This window comes from Corvus moneduloides, chromosome 1, assembly GCF_009650955.1.
Source record: "Corvus moneduloides isolate bCorMon1 chromosome 1, bCorMon1.pri, whole genome shotgun sequence".
In the NCBI taxonomy this organism is placed as follows: Eukaryota; Metazoa; Chordata; class Aves; order Passeriformes; family Corvidae; genus Corvus; species Corvus moneduloides.
The window spans coordinates 92008745-92029556 of NC_045476.1; the positions used below are offsets into that span (position 1 = coordinate 92008745).

The following is a 20812-nucleotide window of genomic DNA, read 5'->3' on the forward strand; positions in this document are numbered from 1 at the left end:
GAGGAAAGGAATGAATTTGTCACCTGCAGTTACTTCAGCAGTGAGTTCAAATGTGACCTCGTGCATCTTTTTTTCTTCTCGCACCACGAATGCCTGACTGACCCAAAATCTGTTCTTACCTAACCACCTCTGGATTACCCTTCCTCAGCTATCTCAGTGGGTTACACCAGCTGACATTGCTTCATGCCAACAGTCTGCTCCAACATAATTGTTTAGATAAAATGTGAAAAATCATCCCCAGATAAGCAGTTACACTGTAACCAGTTTAAAATAACAATGTTTGAAGATCTTACAAATCCAGGAATAGGTATAGCTATGGCCTATACCTATCACGCATGGCTATATATGAGGACATAGAGAGGGCAAGCTACTATGGTCAGTAAAGAAGGCAGACCACGCCAGTAAAGCACAGCCACAGGTGAAACAATGTTCAATATACGTAACGATAAACTGGACATTCCTTGTATGAAGTAAGCGCTTTAGGGGTTACCCAGATGGGTTTTGGTGTTTTATTAATTATTACTGCCAGAAATTAAAAGATTTGGATACTGCATGTTATGTGATTAATTTGCTTCGAATCAAGTAACTTTGAAGATAACGAGTAAATTGTATTTCTGGTTGTTTTTCTTAAACCTATAAAGATTTCCCGGTCTTGGTCACTCTCCAACATAACTACAGACATTTTGAAACCAGTATATTTGGTAACTTGAAAACACTTGAGGTTTTTAGGCTGGGAGGAGAGTACAAGGAATTTAAACATTGGTTAAAATTTCTTTGGAAAGAATTCTGTTAGTTGGTTGCCTATTTTTTTTAATAATAGATGTTTAAGACATAACAGTGCCCAGCAATGTTATTGCAATCCACCCCTCTGTGGTGTAAACAACTAAGTAATGAGACTCACCATGGGATTTTTGAAAAATTCGTATTTTGCGTAATTCTTCCTGAACAAAAATTTACTTTCACTTCCCATAGTGGACTCAACTTGAACTATGAGCTCATGATCTTCCAAGCACCTCTCTGTGGAAAAAGAACATGATGTTAACACACAGCCAACCAACAGAAGGAATGAGACCAACTAAGAACAGAAGTAAAACAACCCAGTGTCATTCCATTACCTTTTAAGAAATTAGCAAAACACATTATAATTTTCAAACCATACTGCCATGAGGCAATACCTTACTTTGTAATGTATTACAAAGTTTAACATTATAAGGCAGTGTTCTTCAAGAAATTCTTACATCAAGGCTTCATAAGCACAGACTTTTGAGACAGGAATAGATTTTTTTTTTTGTGTACAGTAGCTACAATAATACAGACAAACCTCTGCTTTTGGCACTGGTTGTATACTGTAGAACTGGAAAGGTGGATAGGTTTAAGGGGGAAAAAAGTTACAGAAAGGCCACTGTTAGGTCTTGAACTATTACTGAAATACAGTGTTGTATTTGATTGCACTCTATAAAACCAGTTCATTTCAAGGTGAACTTCAGGCCTTCATTGTAGATGCTAGACAATGGGGTTTATTATGAAAGAGGTCACAGGATCTACTTTACAGGAATACTGACAGAGACAAATGTTTTGTACACATGACAGGGCAATTTTCTGCTCTAGATTTGGTTACAAGGTAACTCCCCATAACCACCACTTCTCTGGTCAAAAGAATGGGACATCAAAGCATGAACAGATAGCTTAACAAACCCAATTCACTGAAAGCAGTAACTCGAAAGCAGGCAACTGGCTAAGTGTGCACTACTTAATGAACTCATTATCTTGACAAGTCTTCAGAGCTTTCTGAGAAAATATTTAGGTATTTTTTAAAAGTTTTAACTAGTCAGTGCTTTCATGACTTACATAATACAAAATTAAAAACATAACTTTAAACAAAAGGCCTTTGACTTGCTGACCAAAGAAGTTTGGGGAGTCCCTTCCCCACTTTATGTTTCTGCAATCCTTGTATTTCTACGGTAAGAAATGCCAGGGTGCCACCCAAGTTCTCTTGGGGTGTTTTCAGGAGAAAGCAAGCAGTCAATGGCACCTCAAAAAGAGCAAGCTCTGAAATATCACTTGAATTACTAAACTCAGCAGATTATGTGATGTTCTTTTATTGAAAATTTAACCTATGATGGAATGATCCCATCATCTATCACCTTTTTCACCTGCACTTAGGTTGTCAGTCATCACCAGCTCATTGACAACTTCAGCATTTACTGTGCATTTGCAATGTCCAGCCTTGCTATAGATTGCATTTTCAAAGGGGTTAACACTGAAAAACTTCCATAGTGGGCTGCTCTCAAATAAAGAGCTGTTTCTTAGTGCATCAGGCATAACACCATTTTGAAGGGGTAGTTCTTTGACTAATGTCCACAACAATACTGCTGCGGGTGGCTGTTAATAAAGGACATTTTGCACCACCTCAGCATTCATCACCTAAACTTACACATTATCTAGGGGCTTTGCAGATAAAGTTTCAGGTATTGCTGATCTGTTGCTATTATCATGGTTTTTAAGCAACTGGTGAAGTCAAATCTCCTCCACATTGTGATGAGGACACATAGGGTGAAGGGCCTATTTTTTAAATTATGCTTCCTCCAAAATACATCTAATTACATTGATATGAAACTTCATCGCAGTATGAACCCCGAAAGACCACATGTCCTGTTACTGTCTGCTTCTGCCACCACCCAAAGTTGTGGTCTTCGCTTTCCTAACACACTGAACATTGCTTGTCAGGGACAAACTGTTTGTTCTGAGGAAATCAAGTATAGATGAACATTTGTCAATTGGTTTTGTATTTCAATGTTTAGTTTCTGTAAATATACTCGGTGTCTGTTTCTTAGGTGCTTTAGACAACTGACCTAGATGTATTCTGTTACTACATCAAGACCCTTTTGAGATTCTGTGGTGATACTCCCACTGATTTAATGTTTATATTTTCATTTTGATGGTCAAAGCCACCTTGGAAAAAAGGTGCAGCATTTCACAGCACGTGCATGTAAAAAAAGGAAGCTAGTCCTGGTCAGTTTGCTATTACTTCATGGAAGTTGTACACTTGGGAAGTCCTTGGTAATTTGCACTTGGTTGGTACAAATGGGATGAACCTGACACATGAGAAACTCAGCCTCAGCCCTGCTTTGAGCTTCCTGCTACAACACTAGAAGCACAGATGTCAGCCTGTTCAGTTCAATAGGTCAGTCTGTCTTCAAGTGGCATTGCTGTTGAAGTGACCAGAAATGTGTCCTTTCAGTTTATCTGATAGGCCCCACTCAGTCTCCTCTACAGACTTCCTGGAACAAACTTTCCCCCCACCCCGCCCAAGTTAATCTGTATTATCAGAACTTCTACAGAACTGTAGCAGTGATACAAGGTGGGAAAAGGAGCTGGATTCCATCAGGAACAACTCACAGGGCATGGCCCAAAATTCCCAATTAGAGAATCACTACAAATGACAGGTGGACCCCTGTATGAAATAGCCCACCCTGCCTTTGCATTTTAGCAAGCACTGTGTTTATCTGCTCCACTTTTAATTCACTCGTATTAAGGGAAGTCAATGCACGTAAACAAGAAAATCTATGTACAAAACTGCAGCAATGCTTTCTTCTAACCCTCCCATATTTCAGAGCCCTGCTACGTTCTTTCCTGCTTCAACTGTATTTAAGTAAGATGTACAGTCATTTCTGGAGCTGGAAAAATGAAGCATGTAGGTAGGGAGGGATGCTTTCAGTGTCCAGACACATACTATCACGTGAATGTCTTCACCATTATTATTTGTGCTAATGTCCAATACAGAGATCTCTGTCCCCATCCTAAATGGATGATAGTTAAGCATGGAATAGAATACAGGGAGAATACCAGATTTTATGAACAGGTTAGGTATACTTACAGTAGCAAATGAAATAATGGGACTGATTCAAATTTCATAGACTGCTTAAATATTGACCACAACGTGCTTTAGATATTAGTGGTATGGTGCAGCAGGAACCACTTTCAAATGTCAAATCAAGAAAGTCTGATGGCAAATTGTCCCACCACTGCCTACAGTGAGAACACAAATACTTTGTGCAGTCAAATAGCTGATTAAAGTTATGTGCAAGCACACATGTTATTTGGAATTAACTTGGCTATGCTTGTGAACAGTGAGGCGAGGGTTCCTTACAAAGTGGGACCTCAAAGACCAATGCAATGATAAATATGCAGCTGGCTTCAAAAATTTGATCTTGTCCTCAGTCTGCCCAATAGTAGTACAATGAACTGTTTCTGGAACCCAGCTCTTTTGGAAAGTACTATTAGGCAAAATATGGGGAGGGAAAAAAAAAAGCGAACTAAATGAAGGAACTCCTCTCTTTTGGTGGGCTTCAAGACTACCACCTACAGCATTAAGTCAGCAAGGATGTATTATATAAGAAATAGTGTCTTCTGGAAACACAGAATTCTGACTGCTCTTAAACCATATTTCTTTTCACACTAAGTATTTATTCACCATTGTTTCATACTTATACTAGCAATCTTATATCTAGAGGAACAAATATGGGACATCAGACACCTGATGATAACTTCACCCAGGTTGCAGACAGATTACTACATTGATCTGACAGTCTCCAAAATACAGGAAAGCATTTAAGCTACAGAGAAGCTAGAAATAAGCAGCCAAATAATAAAAAAATTCAAACTGCATCCAAAACTGGTGGAAGCATGAAAGTTGATATTTGAAGTTTATTGAATATGTCGCAGTGTATACTTTAGACCCCAGATTCAAGAAACTGGATGATTTTGTCTCCTGTTAAATGAACTCATTTATTCCCTTTTCTGTCCTCATCCTTTCAAATATGTGAAATCTGTATAATTACATTTTTTTGATTCTTTAAATATTTTTTCTTTGTTGTCTTTACACCCCCAAAGGTTGCATTACTTCTCTCACAGATCTACTGCGTTGCCTACAGGGGACAGCCCTGGAGCAGCCCTTGTGGAAGGAAGTTTGGTGGCTGCTGAAGCCCCATCCTACACACCCCACTTCTCTGGGGGATCGCTTTGTGCTTCAGTTTGAAACAGAGGTCCAAGGCAGGCAGGTCCCCATGTATATAAATGCAGCCCGATAAGTATCTTGCTCTTTTCCCATCATTGTTAATTACCAAGTTATTTGTGTGTAAACAGAAGCTTTTGATTTCCTAATCAGCCTCCTGCCCGATTCATTCAGAGATGTCACACACCAGAGTTTGACAGCACAATTAGTCACCATGGAAGCTATTGTGATGTCACAAACACTGAATTGTGGCATCATTGAATGAATCTGGCAGGAGAAGGATGTTGGTTACAAAGGAGAAGGCTTCTGTTTACACAATACCTTGGTAATCAGCAATGATGGGAAAGAGACTATAGAAAAAAAGAGCCTAGTAGTTTAATGAGCATTGATAAAACTGAAAATTTGTAAAGGTTTTCAGAAGTGCATGTGGCATATTAAGCCACGGAGATAAAGATTCTGTAATTTATACCTTAATTATTCACCTCATCCTATGTCCTCAGAACTGAAAGTATATCACAGACATAGACCAGTGAGTGTTTCATCTTAATTTTTTCATATATTTCTACATTAGGAGAGATAATAAAACCATTCAATAATCAGGATATCCTATGTGTTTGGGGTTTTTGCAAGTGTTAGTCTGCAGAGCAATGAATTTGTTAGTGTTTAACAGTATTGGTTTAGGGCATCACAATTCCAGCAAATAATTTCCTTTTTTTATTCGTAAGGGTTCTGAATTACATTTTTAGACATAAAACCCCCTCTGTTAGCTACAGATAGTATTCACAATTCCAGTGCTGGCGATTGCAGCTTATGATTTGTCTTCCTCTCTTTTCTAGAAAAAACGTTCCCCGTGAAGTATATCGACTAATACTCCAAATGCTACACTTTCTAAAGCGTTATGGCATGCTATGGAGAATTATAGATAGCATTATCTGAGCGATACGCTGTTGCAAGCTGCACAGCAGAACCCTGCAACTAATCAGTGCCACAAAGTAACAGGAAAAGCAAGACTCAATAACATGAGATCCTTTCAGGTACTGTAATTAAACCAATTCACGGTGTTATTTAATTCCCCACGGTTCTTCCTCTTGCTGCCTTCTTGAAACTGTAACCATGACACCTTAATTTCAATCAGGTGGAGGAGCTGCTGCCTGGAGAGCAGATACCACCGCTGGTCCAGAAATTGCCCATGGATTTGCGGGTGGTGCCACCATTTTTTCCCTGCCTGAAGTCAAGTTTGGCCAACCCCCTCCCCCACCTCAGCATGTCTAGCTTTCATAAGCATTACTGTAGGTATGTAAGGCTGAGTCTCTTCACCCAGGTCTCCCAGCTGGTGATGAGCTGAGCTGTTTCATAGGACCGTACTCTAAGGATCAAGCTTAATTTGCCTAAGCTGTTTATTTGCAATAGCTTCAGACACAGCAAGGCAGCAACAGAGCGCTAGCGTGAAGATTAGACGATTCTTCTTTTTTTATAGAATAAAAAATCGGAATGGGAAATAACGGAAGGACTTTAAATGGCTTAAAACGCTTAACACATCAAATTGTAATACACAGAAAGCACGTATGTGACTTCAGCTAATTGTACAAATAAAAGCAGTGGAAAAGAAAACGTTCCGTCTGGAAGCACATTTATATGAATCACACATATTTTATGTTCCCAGGTAACCATGCCACCCCTTTGACCATTCCCTACCTAATCCTAGGTGAGGGTGATGCTCCACTAGAGTCCAGCTGTTATCATCCACACAATGACTTTTGTAAACGAGCAGCTGACAGAGGTCCCTGGCTGTCATGTCTGCTAGAATCTCGACCACTTTGCTTGTTCCATCTTCACTAAAGACTTTTACATCCTGCAACATAAAGGGTACACTTACAGATCAACAGCTCTGAACATAGGCAAACCACACAGCTACTGTAGAAAAGCATCATCCTCTTGGTGTGAGGGTTCCAAGCACCTTGGCAGCCAGGACAAATGAAATGGATGATTCACTTTATAACACTTTCTCTCGATGCCCCCTAGACCTATTTCCCCTCCCCCCTCCCCAACACCTCCCTGCACTAAACAAAGATTCAGCAGGGTTAATATGACCACGTACACAGGAAAAGTGAGAGAGCAGGTTCTGTATAAAGCTGTGTAAGGTAAGCAAACGTGAAACAATGTCGAGAGAGTACTTTGGCAACAGTGGGCGAGAGAAATCACATCCAGTCAAACACACAATTTTCATTGTGATCCCATCGGAGGCCTCTGAACATTCACAGGGGAGCAGGCCAAGACCCCAAAGACTAAAAATGGCTCTCTTGTTCCCCACTAACTTTTGATTGTTTCATGTGGGGAAGTCTCACTTGCAGTTTGCCGGCAAATCAATTACCTAGCACAGTCCACACATTTCTCTCCCTGCCGACTTCTCTTTTGATCCTAGCTTGAAAGTAGTTTGAAACCAAATGTGCACACGCTGCACATCCTAAATATCAATGGGGATGAGAGAGCAAGTCAGGAACCTTCTCCCCACCTCCTGAATTATACAGATGCTTTCCTCTTTGCATTGTTCTGCTCAAGCGAGAGACACTTGCCGCAGAATTATCTCTCCGGGCGAACGTGCAGGTCCCAGATTTAAATCAACTGTGTTTAAAACGCTCCGCATCCTAGTGAGAGAAGGAGAGTCTAACAAAAACCTCGAGGGTAATTTGATATGGAAAATCTTACCTCAACGGCACGTAAAAGGCAGCAGTCGGAAGAACAAGATGGCATTTTAAATGGGGATTGCCTCTTGAGAGTTAGTTCTCTGCCTCCGCCGACCCTCTGCAGCCTGCGGCTGGGCGCCCGGGGTGCCGGCGGCGTCAGGGGGGGCCGTACCCTACCTGTCACGTAGCCCCTGCTATGGGGACTGTTTCTGGGGAGGGAAACAACTCTGCCAGAGCTCCACTCAAAGGGTTACACGCAATCTTTGCGGTAGTGAATCAAACCACACTGTGCAGACCAATCCTAGCCCTCCCTCCGACTGATGTAATCATTTCCCACACACTATCAGACTTCCAAATTATTCCCGCCTCCCCCACCCCCCCCCTCCCCAAAAAAAGAAGGAATTACAAAGGAAATGTGGTTTTTTATGACGACCTTGGGGCGCTTGAGACCCCTGGGGCGGCCGCGGGGCGGGGTGTGGGGCGCCCGGCACGCGTGTGCTGCTGCCCCGGCGCCGGTGCCGATCCCGCCCGCAGCCCGGCCTGCCCGCGCTGATGTCATCGCCTGCAACTTGGGCACTTGAACTTCTCCGCCGCCGCTCCCCGCCCGGCCCGACCCGCGCCCGGCTCCGGCTCCGCTCCGGGCCCCGGCGGTGCCACCGGGCCGGGGGCGAGCGAGCATGGCCGGCGCCGCCCCCACCCCCCCGCTCCCCGGTGCCCCGGCTACGCACAAATTCGAGCCCAGTGAGGGAGGAGTTAAAGCCTCATCCAGCCCAAGTGACTCAAACCCGCGCGTTCAGGAAACGGCTTCATCTGACAGCAGGGATGAGCCAGCTCTTTCGGAAGCGGGCTCTGGAGAGGAGAGGAGGGGGAATCCCGGTTGCTCTGGGGAAGGCATGCGTGCTGTGCAATGGAACGGCTGCACTCCTGCCAACGCTTAGCCACGCCAGAGGCATCCTCACACACGCAGGAATTTGTTGGGCGTGGGGGTGCCCCGTTTTCTGTCCTGCGGGCAAGTCTCTGTTGTGTCACTAGCCCCGTGTCGCAGCAGAGCCCCGCATCACACCCGCAGCGGTCCCGGCCCGCTCCGCCACTCGGCAGCGCGCCCGTGGGACGGGGGGACACGAGTGGAGGGATGCTCGAGACACCCCGCGGGCATCGCACCGCAGCGTGCGAGTGGGGAGCGCAGCTCTCGTGTTCCCTCCCAGCATGGGCAAGCACACCGAAAAGCCAGTATGCAACAAGACGGAAAGTAGTTACTTTGTTCGTTTTAGTGGGGAATGGGAGGGACTAACACCCGCTTGATATTTTTTTTTTTCTTCTACTTTTTGTAGTATAGCGATAGATTGGAAAGCAGTGACGAAACCGTAAAGTTGGTGATTAAAGAATTCCTTTCTACTTTCAGCTTACTCTGTGCATATAACTGCACTTTCTGTATTGAAACTAAACTATTTTGGATGGATTTCCTGCCTCGGGAACCAACCTGGTGACATCATTCATTCATTAATCACGAGAAGCACAGCCCTCTGCTCCCTGCCTCAGCTTTCACCGGGGAGCCCTAGTCAGGAATGCGCCACAGCAATCGCCGCTTTTGCAACACCTGGAGGACAGACCCCCCTTTTCCTTTCCTGCTGGGAACATGGCAGTGATACAGGACAGACTGCACTCGATCATCGCCAGTGCCAAGTCCCAGAAGAGGGGCAAAGCTGTTCTGCTGAGGGTGCCTCTCCAGCCCGTGCAGGTGGAAAAGAGAGAACTGTAAGACAACCACCACACTTTTCTCTGTTCCCAAGCATGGAAAGCCTTAATGCCGTGTGGCCACTGGAAGAAAGCTGCAGCTGTCTTTTATGGTCATTCATGCTGTGCTTTCTCGGTATGAAGTAAAGGGGTCATGGGTACGTGTCCCACCCTCCCCCTCCTTTGCCCAGAGTCTGAGCTGATGCCGATGCCAGCCCCCCTGAAGCACCACAGCATCTTAAACTCCTGGATACCCAACACTGCTGTTTGGTGTGCGATTACTGTAATGCCATGTTCCCTCCTCCGGAGAGCCAGGCCCTCTAGGCAGCACCCACTATCCCAACACCACAGCCACTGTGGGAGTTGCGTTACAAACATGGATATGTTCCTTCGTGGGACCAGTCAGCCCTTGGGGTGTTAACAGTGCCTTTAAAGCTCAGGGACTGGAGCGCAGTGGGTGGGCAGCGATGAGCAAGTTAACTTCACTGACTATTAATAGTGCTGTGTTTGCCATCAAGGGCAGTGCAAGGCCACGTATCACCACTGACATCACAGATATAAAACACTGCATCAGGAGGGGTTGTAATGGCCTGAGCTGAACCCTGCCCCGGGGGATGGGAGAGAGGCAGAAGTGAGATGAAACCCTGTGTCTCTGCAGAGGCAAGAGTGCAACAGTCCCCAAGAGGCTTACATGGAAGGTAAGGGGATTTTATGTCCCCACACACCACTGCAGAGTTATGACATATAACCACAAATACGAAACCATCTTGATGACAAAGCTTCACCTCCAACTTTCTGACAGTTTCTGCGACAAAAGATGCCAATAACAGTACTCCTGTATCACAGAGGGGACTGAATTTAGAGTCAGTTGGTCAAATCCAACTCTCTCACATTTCGTGTCTTTTTTTTTTTTTTTTTAAGGAAGCACCTCCCACTTTAAGCTATTAAGGGCTCCCTATTCAAACTTCTTCCAGCAGAAACTTGGTGTTTGGAGTGTTTCACTTCCAAAATTGAATTGGGGCTTATTGTCTATAAAGGAAAATGAAGCAGGATTCATTTGAATAAAATACTCCAATAATGAAAACACTTAGCCTGATGAGAGGTTCAAAAAGTTAGTCTGACACTTTTGCCCTGCATCTCTCTGAGAAATGCAGTGAAATGCAACAGCAGATTGCCTGCAACAGTGATTTACAAAAGGCCCTAATTACGTCAGCAGCACAAGGCACCTTCTATTCAAAATTAAGGTTAAGAATGCTAAGCCAACCAGAGCACTATATTGGCTGAACATTCAGTGCTTTACAGTGCAAAGGAGCAGATAACAGACTGCACCATTGTTCTGGGAAGAAGTCTTCCCCCAAGCTTTTCTTTTCTTTTCTTTTTCTTTTCTTGAAAGACAAAAAGACTTAAAAAATTAAAAATTTAAAAGAACATTAATATTCATCACTTCAGTGGTTTCATATAATGGGTCACATATCTTGAGTATCTTCATGTCTGTTTCATCTTCCAGCCTAAGTTCCTCAACCTCACTGCAGTATTTTTTGTGTATCAAGTAATACAAATATTTTAGGAATGTGGAGGGAAAAAAAAAAACAACAAAAACCAGAAAACCAAAACAGTCATGTGATGGTCACATCATTTCTTCTCCACTTTTTGTGCTATTTCTTTCCTTTTTCTTCGAAACAAAACCTATGACTATACACAATCATCACAGAATTTCACTCTGTTAAATGATGTTATGCTGAAAATCTTCAGTGGCAAACAGATCTACATTTACATTCTACAGCCTGAAATTATATGGTGTAATTTATATCAGTGCAAACCAACCTTTGTTATCCTGGGTTATGACTCCACACGTAAGAAGAGAGCACCAGTTATCAGAAGGCCCTCTGACTGAAATCTAATAGATACAAGGTTAAAAGGTTTCAGTGCACCAGTTCAACAAGAGTTTCCCTTGGAAAGAGATGAAGATCAGAGACTTCACAGAAAGCCATTAAAATACACTGAAGAGTCATTACTATGATCTGCACAAACTGAAAATCAGTCCAGCAAGTTTTGACTTCCATCCCCCAATTTCACTCATCAAGACTGTTCAGCCATGAGAATCATACAATTGGTGAGGTAAATAGAAGGAAAATGGAACTGAAATGTAAGCATGTACCTTGTGCAAGCAAAAGCAGCTATTTATTGCAGAAGACACCTATGTACCAGGCTGGTACTTGCTGTTTTCACTGGAACCCTGTTTTAATGAGATCTTTTTTCCAAAAGCTTTCTATAATCAAAGCTTATCAGCTCACAAGAGCAGAGTCAGAGTCACTGGAGGAATGGGGAAGCTTTCAATTAGGATCAGTCAATTCAAAGCTGCTGAAGACTCAAGCTCTGCCTGGAGGCTACCCTTAAACTGCTATTTGCCTAGTTGAAAAAGCAACAAATAAAGGAAGGTTTTGCTTCCTAAAGTTACAAACCTTTGAAAAAGAAAGGCCTCTAAGCATGCTCAGTGCACACCTGACAGGCAAGCAACTCAGTCAACCACATCTACATGCTGGAGCACCAGCCAGTCCCCCTGTACTTGCCCAGCAGCATTAAGGCAGTTTTATAAGGCATGGGAATTTCAACTGCTGCAATGAAATAAATATATAGGTCAACCCTATGGCTCTTTTTGCCTTCTCTGTTGCACTGCTCATGCAGGAAAATAGCCCTTCAGACAAACAGCAGCAGTAACAGCAATACATCGTGGCTAAGATCACTTATACACAAGGCATCAGATCGTACTTCCTTATACAAGAAAAAAACCTGTGAGTTATTTGATCATTGCTTTTTTTTCTCCTACATATACACATAAAACCCTTGGAAATGCTGAGGTTAAGGTTCTCATAGCAACATTAACTCTCTCCTCTGGCATATACTATATTTAGGTACACATTTAAAAGCCTATGAACAACAAAGGAGAACAACTGTTGTACGATCAAGATCTTAAGTCTTTGACTTTCATATTCAGAACAGCAACCTCAAAAAAAAAAAAAAAACCAAACCCCACAACCCCCCACTTTAGTTGGCCATGTTTCAAAACCCTCACTTTGTCCTCCTTCACTGGGCATTGAATTTTAAACCCATTCCCAAGGGTCAGAGAAATAACCTGACCTGAAAGGTAATCACAGTATCATCTTATATTCAGTGGTCACCAAAACCAATACTGAAGTCATAAATTGCATGAGGGTTGTACTAGCAAGAGAGGTTTTGGGAGTCACAGCGGTGTGGGCAGAGAAGGGCAGGGCAGGACTAGTGCCAGGTTCAAGTCGGCATTGGTATTTGGAGGGTTAGCTCTTCTGAAGCCATCATGTATGGACATCCAATCACACATGCACCCAGTACTTTTGGAGAGTTACATTCTTTCTGGAAGTAAGGGAGAGAGATGGAGCAACTTAACATCTAAAGCACATGACAAAGGCTCCTGACTCTGGACTTAAGCTGGATGCCATAAGCTACGTTGGCTGAATTCATGCCACTGTGGTGATTAATCAAGCAAACATGTCTCTCTGCACTATTTCCATTGTGGTTTAACCTCAGCCAGAAGCTCAGCCCCACACAGATGCTCACTTACTGCCCCCAGTGAGATGGGGGAGAGAATTGGAGGGAATCAAGTTAGAAAACTGATGGGTTGAGACAAAGCCAGTTTAATTAGGAAAGCAAAAGCCATGTACGTGAGCAAAGCAAAACATGAAACTCATTCCCCACTTTCCATGGGCAGGGAGGTGTTCAGCCATCCCCAGGAAAGCCCATCATAAGTAACGGTGATTTGGGATGATTAACACCATCACTTCAAACATTTTCCCCCTTGCCTTGTCCTTCTTCTTCCCCCAGCTTCATATGCCAAGCAAGACACCAAATGGTGCAGGATTTCCCCTGGGTTAGTAGTTGGGGTCAGCTGTCTCAACTGTGTCCCCTCGAGCTTCTTGTGTTCCCCTCCCCTCCTTGCTGGAGGGGTGGGATGAGGACCAGAAAAGACCTTGCCTGTGTGTAAGCACTGCTTAGCAGTGACTAAAACATCTCTGGAATTATCAACACTGTTTTCATCACAAATCCAAAACATGGCCCCATACCAGCAACTAAGAAGAAAATTAACTCTACCCCAGTCAAAACCAGCACAATTACACACTGCAACTGTTGACATTTGAGCTTAAAGAAATAAGCAAAGTGTGTTATGCGGCATGTATACTAAGCACATTTAAAGGAACATATACAATGAGAACATTTTGGGTACTATTGAAGTTTAAAATAGAAATATTGTAGTAACAAGCCAAAGCTTTTCCTCTTCTAATTCAAAACTGCATGTGAAAATGGTTATTTGTTATGCAGGCACTGAATTATCTGCTTGTATCTCCTCAAAACTTGAAGTATTTCTTAAATCTAAAAGTATTGCTCTCTGTATAGGTTCAGTATTGTATAGCAACTGCATCGAAGCATCTGCAAAAATCTCAGCTATTTACATACAACTGTGCAATATCCTCCAAAGGAAAGACTGTGCAGAGCACATTTTCAAGACAGAACCACTGCCTGCACAAACAAAAGATTTATTCCAATGTGTGTGCACATACTTAGAGGCTGAAGGTTTGGAAACTGTAAGTTGCTACCCTGTAATTTCCATATTTTAAAAATAAATAGCAGAATGCAGTTTTAAGTGATACATACCTACATACAGACAACACATCGATTTTGTGACAGTATTCCCAAAAGCTGTTTCAACTCTTTCTCACTTTGGTTTAAGGTTCAGATGTTCAGATAGATCATTTGACCTGTTTGACATTTTCACATCTTCCCACTCAATTCCTCATTTGCCTCCCATTTTTAGGTAAAAGAAAGGAGAAAGACTAATTTTCAATCCTTCTAAGAGTAATAATAGGCCTTTATGAATTTTGCTGAAGCTTCAGGGTATTTGCAGAACACTGGAAGAGTGAAAGCTTGAGAAGCAATTTGTATAGGCTTTGACAGTCCACACCAGCAGGAAGGGAGTGCAGCAACAGCTCACTCAGTCCTGGATTTGGGGGTCCAGACTGTTCCAGCGTTTTCTGTTAGTTTTGACTGTAAGTCTGTAAACGTGCTCCCTTCTCTCCACACAGCTCCTCCTAACAGCAATTGCTTTTTATGCAAAAATCCTTTCTGGTTTCAAGATCCTTTACATACATTAAAAAAGACAGTTACAGACACTGTTACACTCCTTTGATTATGTAATGAAAGGCATTAAATTATGTTGCTGGCATTAACCTTTATCTTTCATATATTTTATTGTGCAATTTATCCCTAGATAGTTTGCAATTTTCCTCAGCTGTGCTTACAGAATGCATTATTTATTGTCTGAATTTGCTCCAAGAGAAAGGTTTAGTACAAAAGTTCTTGCAAACAATTTAAATCACTAACAACCCTAGAAAGGGTAATACAAAGGAAAACCATAATAATTTCTTGATTAAATCCTTAAGTAACCAAGCTAGTTACTGAGTATTTTAAATTGCTCTGCCATTATAAATTACTCTGTAGAAAAGGAATTATTACCACATCTTCCTTGCTGCACAGGCTTCCAACCACAAGAACCACATTAATTTGAAGCTTGGCAGAGGGTGCAACAAGGCTCCAGGGAGCAACTTCTCATAAGATTTAGGAAAATGGTACAGGTCCCCAAGACTTGGATGGCTCCTTCTTTCCCACTAGTACACTGTGACAGCTGCAGCTGAGGCCCTTGTCATCTAGGGTCCAGGCCACCCTACGAGCCAAAAAGCCATTTCAGCACAGGGTTCGGCAACGTGCAATTGGCTTCTCACTTTGATTTACGATTATTCCAGTAGAACTTCTGCATGGGTAGTCCACAAAACCCCCCTTCCCTTGCACGCTTTTCTGGGGAGAGAGGAGCAGAGAGGTTGCAGAGCAGACCTCTGCAGGAACACCTTTAAGGGCTGCAGGCACACCTAGACCTGGCTCCAGCACTCTTATTTGCATGTACCCGTCCAGCCACATATTATTAGGAAAGGCACCAGGGACTGCTTTCAAAGATGTCTTTGGAGACTGAGGATTAGTATTTGAAGATAGATGCATTTTTAAAGCATGGGAAAACCTTGGGGGCGGTGACTGTCTCTTATGTGATAAAATGGGACCTTAGGTTGATGTAGTAACAGAAATAAAATAGAACAAAAACAGCAGCCCAACAATAGGCGACAATGCCAAATAAACTATATTTGGAATGTCCAGACACAACAAAACAAACACATTATTTTAAGAATGAGTAGTTATGAAATTTGTCGTGAACAAATGAAATCCAATTTACCTAGTCTGGTAGCAGAGGAATCTAAGCAAGCATTAAGATGTAGGGCTGGACAGAAATTACAAACTTAGAATGCAATACAGGGGAAGACAAAGATAGACCCTCTTCCCACTCCTGTGTGTTTCTCCAACCCAAAAAAGTAATCACAAGGAGTGAAAAAGCCAAGGATTTAAGGACTTGTAAATCTGTTCCCCAGTGCTTGCAAGTGCAGAGTTCCTAAGGTTTTCTCTGCATCCCTGAAGGCTAGAATGAATTAAATCAATTATCTATCTTCACAAGAGTTCCTTTATTCCTCACACACACACACACATCCTGATGAAGCAATGACATCCCAGACCAGGAAGTTACACCAAAGATGCCAGGAGAGAGGGGGGGCTGGAAAGCAAAACAAAAGAAACTTTAAGAAAAACCTCTATGAATTCAACATGCATAGATCAGAGAAGAATCAAGTATGGTACATCACATGGAGACAAAACACAAGGGCTACAACCAACGTAAGTGTGAGAATATGAAGATGAGAACAATTTAGGGCAGCGAAAAAGATAATGGAAGCTACTGGAAAAAAAAGGGCAAAACATGGAGAAAGACTCCTAATGAAAACCAGCTGTAACCTACAGACACTCAAGGACTGATGACCATTTAAAGTATAAACACCCTATGAAATCTACATCACAACGGCTTCCATGTGCTGAAAATCCCAAAAGCTCAAGCACATCTTGGAAACACAAAATTCCCGCACTCTGACAGCATCAGGTGCAACCCCCAATCAGTTTTTCCAAAGGGGCTGAGTTCATACTGCTCTGATAGCAGCAGCAGGGTGCTTTGTAAGGAGAGGGTGACAGGCTTAACCACAGTGGCATGGCAGAGCCTCCCTAATGCCCGGCTGTCAGCTGCCTCCGCGCTGTACAGTGTGCAGCAATATTGCTCAACTTCCCGTCTCCCAAGCTACCGGCTCTGGAAGGCGGCGATTCCAAGCAGCGAGTATCAGCTAATCGTTGCTGCCTGCAACGTCCAGGATGTTTTATGGGACAGTTTGTCACATGCACATAGTAAATGCTTTTAAGAGAGCTGCTCACATTGGGCGGGGGGTGGTGGCGGGGGGGTATTTCTGTGCAACTGTGTAAGCATCAATTGTGTGGCCAGAATTAACCCCCTGCAGATCTTTACCCAGGAAAAGTTATGTCAGTGGAAGAAGAGAGCTTATGTTATCCTCTCCCCAAAGCATGTGAAATTCTCATTTTCAGCGATTTCTTTAATGGGAAGAAAACTGTTCCATGACACTGCTCTGCTGTTTAATTTTTGGTAGATTTAAGTATCAGAGGAGAACAGTGGTGTGATATAGCAAAAGTTTCCAGGGCTGATGTAAGATCTAGGATTATGGCACCACAATTAAGCTGGATATTCTTTCTTGAATGCAGCTAGCCCCATGCAAATCTCACTCTCTTCCAACCTGCTAAGAATTTTTCATTTTCAGTGGAAAAAAAGTGAGAAAAATATTGGCATAAATCCAAAACCAACAATGCAAGGAGTTTATTAGCATACAGTGTCTAACTACCCCACCCCAAAACACCAAGATCCAAGGTACCAAGAAATTTTTCACATCTCTCACTACTCTGCTTCACTGCTGTACCCATCCATCCGTGCACACTACAGGAAGATCAACTCTTGAGTTTAAGTCCACAGCAAGCATCTCTAACTTATCTATTTCCAAGTCCCCTCTCCAGGGCTTGCTCGAGACCACTTTGCATACCCCTTCCTCTAAGTAGGGGCACCACAAACAAAAAAAACAAACACAAAAAAACCCCACACAACCCAACCCCTTGCTTAGCTTACAGGGACAAATTCCCTGCTGCCATGGTTACCACTCCAACTTCTCCTGTGGAACTAGAAATAAAAAAAATAATAAAAAAAAAACTTCCCTGAGAACAGACGGCTATATGTTAGCTCTCCCTCCCCTCACTCATCATTGTTAGCCACTAAATCAGCTACATCTGGCATATTTAATTTGGACTAAATGAAATGTCACTAATTAAAAAGATGCCGAACAAGCAATCCATGACATTATAGAAACAGCTTAGTATTCAGCCTATTATGAACTGAAAGGAATCAACCAGTTTTTACCAAAAGCTGAGAAACAAAGGCAACTAAATGGTCCTCTATACAATCCTACTCACAACAATGTCCTCCAGCTTTTCCCTATCATCTACATGTACTGAGGTTTCCAGGCATTAATTCCTGGAGCAGCAGTGGCTCAAAAGTGAAGTAGTTAGCTCATTATAGATTGTATTATATGGATTGAAGTCTGCAGCATTTATGCCAACTTTTAAAAAGAAGGTTACTTTGCTAAAGCTACAATGAGTAAAGACATTCACCAGGCATACACACAAGTTGCTTTAAAGGACCTGTGGCCACATAGCAGACGAACAGTAATAGCCTCTCCTCTCTTCTCTCATGTTCTCCCCAGTTCTCAGTGGCCTGATTTGAAGTATCACAAACTACTCCATCCTTCCTCTCTTGCAGCTCCTCTCTTCAGCCCATTCCTGAAGGTTAATATGTCAGCTCTCTGCACCTCCTGCTGCAGGTTGCAGTGCAGAGATGTGAGCACTGCTTTGTACCAACACCTATTCCAGAGCAGCTCCTCTTACCCTGACACCAAGACACCCTCCCCACCCAGTCCTTCCCATCGTACTACACATCTTTCTCCTTTGCAGGCACATCATTATCAGTATTCCACTGCCGCTTATCAAACAGATTTCAGTGCAAAGCTGCACGGAACCATATAAACCTCTTTTCACAGCCCTTACATGTTTTCCATCATCTTCTTTGCCAACTGGTAATCTTTCATTCTATCCCTTGTGACTAGTTGGATAAGCATTTGAGTGATGTTATTTTTAGTGCCTCCAAGGCTGAGGACTTCCCATGAGAACAGATCATCTTCTAAATGCTCTAGTCCAGGTTCTCATCATTTATAAATCAGACGACTGGCTCTTCTATTTTTACTGATATATGACATAGAACAGATATTTAGGTGTACTTTGATTGCCATTGCTCAGTTTCAGTACTGTTCATAATCAAATAAGATCCCAACGTTCAACATAGAAATCCCTCCCCTAAAGTAAATTTTAATAGAATTCTTACAAGATATTCAAGTGGATTGTGTTGGTAATGCTGGCACATGCCAGGCAAGCACAAACATTACTCTTAGAAACTCGTAGTTATAAATGAATTAATAGGGAGCTTTACCCTCATAACTCCAAACTTTATTATTAAAGACATAACACTGAGACGAAATGTTTCAAGATCAACACACCTTTAACCGTTCTTTGGTTTGGGTTTTTTCTTTTCATTATATAAGTTTAAGAAGAAGAAAAGGCTCATATGAGGTTAAGGGATGGAAGGGATATCTGGAGGTCATCTGATCCACCCTGTAACTCAAGCAGGGTCACCTAGAGCCCTTTTTCCGGGACAGCGTCCAGGTACCTTGGAGTATCTCCAAGAACAGAGATTCTCAACCTCCTGGGCTGTGACTGAGAGCAGGCAGTCACCCTCACAGTTAAAAGTGTTGCCTCATACTCTGAGGGAACATCCTGTATTGCCATTTGTGCCCATTACCTCTGGTCCTACCACCGGGCACCACTGGAAAGAGCCTGGGTCTTTCCTCTTGGCACCCTCCCTCAAGGTAATTATACACATTCAGAAGATGCTCCTGAGCCTTCTCTTCTCCAGGCTGAACAGTCCTAGCTCTGTCTGCCTTTCCTCACAGCACAGATGCTCCGGTCCCTTAATCACCTCTCTAGGCCTTTGTTGGATATTCTCCAGTATGTCCCTGTCTCTCTTGTGCTGGGGAGCCCAGAACTGGACCCAGTACTCCACACGTGGCCTCACCAGTGCTGAATAAACCTCCCTTAACCCACGGGCGATGCTTTGCCTTTGGCAGCCCAGGCTATCATCAGCCTTCTTGGCAGCAAGGGCATATTGTTGGTTCACATTCAACTTGGAGTCCACCAGGATCCCCAGGTCTTTCTTTGCCAAGCTGTTTTCCAGCTGGGTGACTCCCAACATGTAGTGGTGCCTGAGGTTGTTCCTCCAAAGGTGCAGGACTTTACACTTGCCCTTGTTAAACTCCATGAGCTTTCTTGCAGCCCAGTTCTCTAGCCTCTAATCTCTTATACAGATAGTGAAAAGTTATGTAACCACCATGACATTAACTAAAAGCATAAAAAAGTTCTAGTTTGATCATACTTCAGGAACCCTAAATAGGTCTTTTCGTAGGATTCTTCATCACTATTTTCCCAAGCCAAGCCAAAGTGGTTCAAAAATTCCTTTTAAGTTAGTGTTACAGTCTGTTTGTCAAAGGCTGATGAACTTAACAGTGGAGGTATAAATCACAAAGAATCACACAGAATCACCAGGTTGGAAGAGACTTTCAAGATCACCGAGTCCAACCCATGCCCTAACACCACCTCAACTAAACCACGGCACTGAGTGAAGTAGTGTGCCAAAATCAATGTCACGATAAAAAAATGCTTCCTCATATAGAACTAGATAACATAATGCTAGAGATCTGATGCCAAAGCCTGCACGAAAGAAAATGATACTTCTTCATTCAGCATCTGCTTCAGATTATTTTACATGGAAGTCACTGCTGCTCTGAAGCTGTCAAGGCACAGTCAGCTTCCAATTAAGCTATCTTATCTTTGAAGTTGATTGGAAGCAAAGCTTTCTCCTCCCTATAGGCATCCCCCTAAAAGCAGGTAATCTGAGATAATTTCCTAATGTATGTATTCTGTGCTGTCCACCCAATTAAATATTTTACACAAATGCAATCAAAGAGCCTTCTCTCTAATTGAAAAGTTTATGCAACAATTTTCATGAGGATCCCATTAATCATTTAAAATAATTACCTGCATCAAAAAGACAATTATATTCAAATAGCTCACGTGCCTAGTTTCTTTGTTTAGTGTAGGCAAATGGGTATGAAAAAACTCCTCAGAGGAAAAGACCAAACATTGGGCAAATCTTTTAAGAGAAGATACACTCCCTAGAAAACAATTCTGCATGATATTAAGTGGG

The 20812-nt window shown here is 42.7% G+C and overlaps 1 protein-coding gene across 5 annotated transcripts in view; it reads right to left on the reverse strand.

The window, feature by feature from the left end:
* Positions 1-20812, reverse strand: part of GRB10 (growth factor receptor bound protein 10) — a 144760-nt gene that overhangs the window by 17419 nt on the left and 106529 nt on the right. For all 5 annotated transcript variants that reach the window (XM_032118689.1, XM_032118681.1, XM_032118710.1 and 2 more), the window contains 2 exons: positions 6710-6866; positions 902-1017 (listed from right to left, as the gene is read on the reverse strand). In XM_032118689.1, the coding sequence (XP_031974580.1) occupies positions 902-1017; positions 6710-6866 (273 nt within the window). The remainder of the gene's footprint in view (positions 1-901; positions 1018-6709; positions 6867-20812) is intronic.